This window comes from Dipteris shenzhenensis, chromosome 6 (genome assembly GCF_047967505.1).
Source record: "Dipteris shenzhenensis isolate YYH24624 ecotype China chromosome 6, Dip_SZ_1.0, whole genome shotgun sequence".
NCBI lineage: Eukaryota > Viridiplantae > Streptophyta > Polypodiopsida > Gleicheniales > Dipteridaceae > Dipteris > Dipteris shenzhenensis.
Genome location: NC_141601.1, coordinates 12,585,941 through 12,594,006, shown reverse-complemented (window position 1 = coordinate 12,594,006; position 8,066 = coordinate 12,585,941). Strand labels below are relative to the sequence as shown.

The 8,066-nt window shown below is 40.9% G+C and overlaps 1 protein-coding gene across 2 annotated transcripts; it reads left to right on the top strand.

Moving 5' to 3' along the window:
• Window positions 1–5,867: 5,867 nt before the first annotated feature.
• Window positions 5,868–7,638, top strand: LOC147900806 (uncharacterized). 2 transcript variants are annotated; one of them, XM_087376330.1, is made up of 2 exons: window positions 5,868–6,901; window positions 7,368–7,638. In XM_087376330.1, the coding sequence occupies exons 1-2, from the start codon at window positions 6,054–6,056 to the stop codon at window positions 7,483–7,485; spliced, it is 966 nt and encodes a 321-aa protein (XP_087232456.1). In that variant the 5' UTR covers window positions 5,868–6,053; the 3' UTR covers window positions 7,486–7,638. The 2 variants fall into 2 exon arrangements, with proteins under 2 accessions (XP_087232456.1, XP_087232455.1); XM_087376329.1 differs by having other exon boundaries at window positions 7,365–7,638.
• The last annotated feature ends 428 nt before the right edge of the window (window positions 7,639–8,066 follow it).

Here is an 8,066-nt window from a genome sequence, read left to right as displayed (position 1 = left end):
GAAGAACTTGGGCAAATCCAATAAGCCAGGAAGAGGATGATGACATAAGTGGTTGCACTTCAAGATAAGGGAGAACACGTAAAGGAAGAGATCTCAACTTGAGCAAGAGGTCGAGAAGACCACCTTGAAGATGATCAAGCACTTAAGAGAGTAAAGCCAAGTTCAAGAACAAGGCACTAAGGTGTCATAATAGTTGCAAGTGAGGGGGCAAGAACCTTCATGATTGAAGAGGCAACAGATTAGATTAACAAGAGACTAAGGGGTTGTGCTTGTGAGAAAGAAAAAGAGGGTGACAAATTATCAAGATTATAATCAAGATAATCTAGGAAGTGGAAAAAAGGGGTTTGAGGGGGGTTTAGGGGTGGCTTGTTGCATGTGTGTGTCATGCATGAGTGTGGATGTGTGTGCACACATGCAGGCATGTGTGTGCATGTGTGTGCATGCGTGTGTGTGTGTGTGTGTGTGTGTGTGTGTAAGAGAGAGAGAGAGACAGAGAGAAGGCATGCACAAAAAATGCATACTTCCAATGACAAACAATGCATACAATCATGCACAGACAATACATTTTACACCCATAAATAATACATACAATCATGCACAAACAAGACATACCTTGTACAAAAAAAGCATGGGTACATTCAAAAAGGAAAATTTCATCACACCAACTCATGCATGGAGAGATATGAGATATCGAAATCCTAAAGAGTCATTTACCTTCAAGAAGACCTAGGGCCTTTGTTGAAGGCTATTGGAATAGCTATTTGAGTTATTGATTGCACTTGAGACTACTAATGCTTTGAGACTAGTTTGTTTTTATCATCAGAGAATGTTTGAACTTCATTAGCCATCTTTATGGAAAAGGGGATGCTTGTGTACTATTTCCACAACCAATCAAACATAGATACAATTTCTTGTGGATTTTGTCAATTGGAAATGACATCTCGTTTGACATTCCTTTAATCCTTCTCACTTTCAGACATTGTTCTTATGAACATGCCTAAATGTCTAAATAAAGCCCATCTTTGTAGAAGCTCCTCAGATTTTGTTCAACTCGATACCTTAAAAGACTTATGGTGTAGACTAGCTTTGTCCTTTGTATTGAAAGTCTTCTACCTCCATGTGCACCTCACAAAATTGCCTTACGATCCACCCATTCCAAGTTCAAGAAACCACTACTTAGTTTCTAATTCATCTTCTTGCTTCTTTCAATCTCCTTGAATTGACGTGACATGATTTCAACTCCTAATAAAAATGGAGCAATACCCACGAGCATTCATGCTTCTTTCTTCCCTTTATCAAACATTGGGAAGAAAACTTGCAAGTCATTTCATCTAACTTATAAACAAAATTTCCACTTGCATATTGAATTGCAACTTGCGAAAAATCCCATCGCATTTCTCCCTTATCGATGCAAGGACTCTTATAGCAACAAATTGGTGGGGCTCAAGGATTCTAGGCTCACAAGTCATCTATTTGGAATACCAATCTTCAATGTTTGCATTGAGTTTCTCCTTCCTTGATTTAGTCCTAAGAGACTCAATTGGAATTTGTGACTCGACTTGCTCATAGACTAGGTTAGGTAAATTTATGACTTGTTCATAGACCAGGTCAGGTAAAAACACAAAGTCAAAGAAATAGATAGTTAGGCTACCTTCAAAAGGTAAAAATCACCAACCTACTTGAATTCCATCAGATCAACTTCACTAGCCATTGGGGGAGCACATATCACTATAGGAAGATGAAATGATGGATGTAGAAGCTCTCTAGAAGTAGCTTCACTATATTTATCATGCAATGATAGAAGTGGACCATTTTCCTTCATAGTAGGAAAACACTAAGATGGGCTTGGAAATTTGCTAAGATGGACATGGGCCCTTGGCAAATTTGCTAAGATGGCTTGGCAATTTACTAAGATGGACATGAGCCCTTCTTATTTCTAGTAGCAAAACATTGAGATGGGCTTGGCAATTTGCTAAAATGGACATTGAGCAAGAAGCAATAGTTGACTCTTGAGTGCCCTTTTGCCTCCTCTCCTTGCAAAATAATTGGCAGTATCCCCCTTTTCATTGACGTTGCATAGGAGGGCTCAAGGCTTGATTTGTGTGATCAATCAAGATGGACAATGCCACCTCATCTCACCCAAATGCATCTAGCAAAATACTCACAAATCACTACTATCAATGTTTTCCTCGGCTTGTGGCTAACATTAAATAGGAGGCTTAGATGGGTTGGATGAATTTGAGTAAGTCTCATTAAGCTTATAGATACCCTAAGTAAGTCTCTTTAAGCTTGTAGATACATTCAATGTGCATTCTGATGCATTGATGATTCTATGAGCATAGAAGTGTTTCTTTATAATTTTATAACTTACCTTTTGTTCAAATCTAGTTTCATATCCTGGTGAATATATCAAGGTTTTGTTTTTATAGGAGCATACATTTCACGAGAATTATAAAAGTCTCAACATTAACAAAACTAACACAAAAAATCCTCTTTGCTACTAATCATGAGTAGTGCTGTTGTGTGATGCTAAGTAGAAAACTTCGAATTTGTGTTTTGAAAAATCAGGAAAATCCAGGCGAATGATTTGAAGGAGGAAAAATATCATGCAAAAAAATGAGGATGGTTGATGTCGATGCCTTTGTTATGAGTAAAGTGGATTGGAAGATGTCGAAGCAATGTGACAGGTTAAAGAATTTGTGTGCTTTGCACCTACGAAAAAGCAACAGGTGTTATATTTGGCTAATAAGAGATGGAAGCAAATGTACACCCCTTTACATGGAGCCGTGTTTGCAATACATCCATAATATCAAATGCATGCTCAATCACAAAATCGAGAAGTCATAAGTAAATTTCAAGAGGTTTGTAAGAAATTGCTTCTAGGTGATCAAGGCAAATTGGCTTACCAACAACGAGTGAGGTATACAAACTGTGAAGTCTCTTTTGGAGATCCTTGGAATCTAAATGCTATTAAGATGACGATTGCACCTACTTGGTGGAAGGAATATCGTGGAGCAACATTGGAGTTGCAACATGCGGACTCTCTGTTATTGCACCATCGGGTGCATGTGAAGAAAATTGGAGTGCATACAATTTTATTCATTCAAAGAGACGCAATCATTTAAAGCCATCAAGAGCTATAGATTTGTTTTTTTGCTTTAAGAATCTACGGTTGTTGAAAGGGTTCAATGTTGCGGCTAGGGCAACAAGTGAAGCTAATGTAATGAGAATAGCTAGGCAATGATTGACTATAGACATAGTTATTGAGGTCATATTTAGTAAAGAAGAAGATGAGCTTGAGCTACTCAATGACAACACTGAAGTCGAAGAGATCGATGATATCGTACCTCTGTTAAATGCAATATAGAGTGTTTATGTTACACATGAGGGGATGGATAGGATAATATGTTAGGTGATGGAAGAGCCATATGCTCATATCCCTCTCATCTTATTTTGTACTTAAAAGCAAAGGGAGGAAGCTCTAATATGTAGGTTGGTATGTTGCTCATGAGGGTATGGATAGGAGAATACGTTAAGCGATGGAAGAGTGCATGTGCTCATATCCATCTTGTCTCATTTTGTACTTGAAAGCAAAGGAATGAAGCTCTACATATGTACGTTGGTATGTTGCATGTGAGGGGACGGATAAGAGAATATGTTAAGCGATGGAAAAGCGCATATGCTTCATTCCATGTCGTCTCATTTTGTACTTGAAAGCTAATGACTTATGGGCTACAAGTTTTGTTGTTATGTTGTAATTATTCAATTTGTGGATGATTTGGTATACATAATAGCTACATCCAACCTTGTGACTTGCAAATACTTTCAAGGCAACATCGAGAAAAAGGGGAGAACAATCATATATATGCAATCAAATTTTATATTTTCAAGTCACAAGGGGTTATCATGTGCACTAATCCATTTCAATATATTTCAAGATTTCAACATTAACTTTACAAAGTCCATATAATCCACATAATCCACGTAGTCCACTTAATCCATCTTAATCTACTTAATCCACTTGATTCACTTGATCCACTTAAACCACTTGATCCACTTAAACAACTTAATCCACTTAATCTGCTTAATCCACATTATGCACTTAGTCCAATTAATCCACATAATCCACTTAGTTCACATAATCCACATAATCCATCTTAATCCACATAATCCATCTTAATCCACATAATCCAAATTATGCACTTAATCCAGATCAATATATTTCAAGATGAACTTTATAGAGTTATGTATGAAGTACAATTGGTTTGTATTACAATTGGTGCATAAAATCCTCAGTGGGGCCATATGTACTAGGTCCCACATCTGTCGTTTCCTGAGTGCTTGGTCTTGCATCTTGAGAATCTAGATTGGTGGGGTCCTCAAAATCAAATGTGTCAATATCCTCAGCAACATCCAAGTCCCCCAAAGCACCTGTGTAGTGTGCAATCTCAGCCTCCAATGTGTATACGTGTGCTTGCAAGTCCACAATCTCTTTGGCTTAAGATGCAAGGTGAGCTTGTAACTCCTTGGTAGTAACACCCTACTGACAAAGAGGTATGGCAGACGTTGCCACGTCAACAAGGTCACTATGTGCCTTGGGAGTTAGCACGTGAGGCCTTTGAGACATGGGCTCTCTATTCTCTACTCTTGCTCACTTGTGCTCGGCAAGACATCCCTATCCTGTTCCTAACAGGTGATGCTTGTCATTGGGAAATCCAAAAGTCAATGCAAGATATCGTGGACGTACACTTGTTGAATGAATAATATGGGTATCTGCTGGTATCTGCTGCTGGTTATCGGGAATGCTCCCTTCTACCTCTATGAATCACTGGAGAAGGATGTGGGCAAGGGTTTTGTGCCGCATGTCTGACAACTTGGGCTATGCATATCTATTTCTAGCATTTTTTGGCTCAAAGAAATAAGGCGTTTCTTACAAACTCAGATGGACAAAGCCTTTGTACTTGTTGAAGAGAGAGCGGGTTCCAATGCCCAAGAGGCCTTTTGTGTGCACTTGGTACGACTTTGAAGCCAAAACTCCATTTGTCGTGTAAACCAAATGCTTCTCTTCTTTAATGTGTCTTTAATGAGCTCTAGGGACCATTTGATGACTTGTAGGAAACTTTGTGTGAGCTGCACATCTGCAGAGTTTGTAGGTGGCCCATTTTCATTGGCTGAACAGTGCTGGAGGAGCATTCAAGACAATGATCAGAGACAAATGTTGATCATTCATTGGTTGGAGTTGAAAGTGAGCACAAATGCTCAAATCTGTCAACCTGAGCACCAGAGGCACATTCCTCGGGAGCATGAGAGATACACTTTCACCGAGTGTACACTGAGCCTTAGAGAGGAGATTTCTAAAGATTCATAGCTAAAACTATGGCCTAAATTTATACACTTTCACCGAGTGTACAGTGAGCCTTAGAGAGGAGATTTCTAAAGATTCATTGCTAAAACTATGGCATATCACGTGCCACGCATCCACCATTGTTTATACGTAGGTGGAACCATCCAAACATCCATGCATATGGCCGCGCGCAGGAGGCACTGAGGCACTGGGCAGTGCTAATAAAGACGGCGTATGCTTTTTGCGCTTTTTTCTCGACAACGTACGCTTGCATGGACAGTATTACTACGTAATGAAGTCAAAGGCAGACCGTAGCTCCCTCCTTTTGCCAGTCCAATTCAATTAATACGTCTAGTACGCTTTAGCTCTTACCGCTTGCTGCCCACTCCCTCCTACCACTGCCATGTCCTCGGGATGCTCTATGCTTTGAACCGCGTGCAGTTTAGGAGGTGGAAAATTGAAATTGGTCATTCTCGCAGACTCCATTCACAAAGTTTCTCAAGGAACGGCAGCTCCCATAGTGTCGGATCCTTTTTTTAAATGCCAAGGCCGATCGCATACCAACGAATCCACAAGCCTTGAACAGCTGGAATAGCAGCCCTGAACGTGTAGAAATCGGGGGAGAGCAGCCTTGAAGGTGTAGAAATCCGGGGAGAACGTCTGCGCGGACTGTGGAGAGGTGTAGACGTCTACGCGAACAGTCGAAACTATGAGAGGCTTTCAGCTGCCGCGTTTGACTTACAATATCACGCAGGAGATCTCCTACAAGCGCACACTCTATGGGGTTCTGGTCATATCGGTTGTATGCATGACTGTTGCCGTTACTAGCGTGTACCTAAACCGACAGGATAAGATTTGCGGGGTGGAGACGATTCCGACTTTCTCTCCAGAGAGATGCCAACCAAGAATATTGAATGCGGGGGAGACTATCGAATTCAAGCAGGCCCAATATGTTTTGCAGACCGCGGCGAACTACACCGGCGATACTCTGCACTGCCACATTGTAAAATTCAGACTCTATGGTGTCGTAGATGCCTTTACGAAGGGTAATGTTCGCTCTACTTTTGTTGCAAAGGATCAATGGGACTTTAACATCAGCTGCGGTTACTTCGATCTTGCGGTGAGGCAATATTTCCCGAGATCTTACTTGGCGCAACATGTCTCGCAAGCATTGCAAAACGCTTTCAATCCCTCTCAGCGAGACGACAGAGTAGGCCGGTGGTGGAGAGTGAACATCCACTGTGCGATGGACGGTGTATCGAACTACACAGTGAACGCAACAACATTTATGGGCGACGTAGAGGAGCAACCGTTTGAAGTGGGCAAGTTGGAGAAATCCTGCAGGGAAGTGAACGATATCATCAGCGAGGAGTTACAGAACCTGAAGATATCGAGTCTGTATACGTGCAATCGGTGCTGGGAAGTGAACAGGGGGGCGTGGGCGACGGCGGTGAATGCAGGCACGGTGAGCAGTGCAGTATTTGGGATAGTGTACTCGCTAGTGGTGTGTGCAATGAAGCGCCTGGATGACTACGAAACCTTGGGCGACACAGAAAGGTGCGTCCAGCTTGACATGTTGAAAGATCAGCATAAGGTCTGTTTCTTGGGCAAAAGGTGCTAGTTATTAGCTACTGCATGCTTGATAGCTTCCATGGTTCATGTTACACTTTGTCTCCTTGTCTAGTCATAATGTTCATATTTCTGCAGAGGATCTTAACATTGTAGGTCTGTAGTCCTAATGTTTCGGATTTCTGCAGAGATGAACTTTTTGCATTTTCAAATGGACTTGAAGTTTGCATTTCCAAATGTTCAGTTACAGTTTTGTTTCCCTGTCTTGTCTTAAAGCTCACTCTGCATACAACTCAGTTATAATTTTGTTCAGTTGTCGTTTTGTTTCCATCTCTTGTTCTAATGCTCATTCAGTTCCGGGTTTGTTTCCCTATTTTGACTTTCTTAATGCTTATTGTCCGTACTCTCAAGAGCCTTAACAATGTAGATACTGACGTTTGCCCTCTTTCAGAAGGTGCAGGCAGTGTGATGCCTATGACAAGAGAAAGTCTTCCAGTCATGGCCTTAGCCTTCAGACCAGTAACAAAGACAGCAAAGGGCTGGAAAGGGCTTCGAGCTTTCCGAGCTGTTGAGGACGTTAAGGTAGTTCAACTATGTTGAACAAGGCAGACATTAGACTGACTTAGTATACTACAAGTGTGTTCACCTCGTCCAACCTTTTGTAATTAAACAGAACATTTTGAGGCACTATGAACCCTATTAAGCCTTTTTATGATCTTGAAGGCCCCGGGGTGCAGCAACGCATTCTTTGTGAATCTACGTTAAAGATATAAACGACCTTGGGTTCCCTCATCTACCTTCCTTATCTTGTTTCGCTTGCATTTGTTTTCTTTATGGAAGATTTGCATTGCATTTTTTCCTTGCACGGGCAATCTTATCCTAGATAGGATTTATTTTGTTCAAACTAGAGCTCCTTCCTAGTTTTATGAAACGGTTGGAAACGTGCACCTTGAGCTATGGTGGTGCTTCACTAATGGGTTCCCCGTCTTAAAGATGCCTATAGTATGCCTATTTTATTTCAATGTTGAACAAGCGAAAGAGTCAATAAGCAATACGTCATATAGCTTACGTATAGCATGCATAGTCATCAAAACGTACTTTGATTGAAGCATTTACGTTTTTTAAAAACTATACTTATGGGAGGGTGTATATT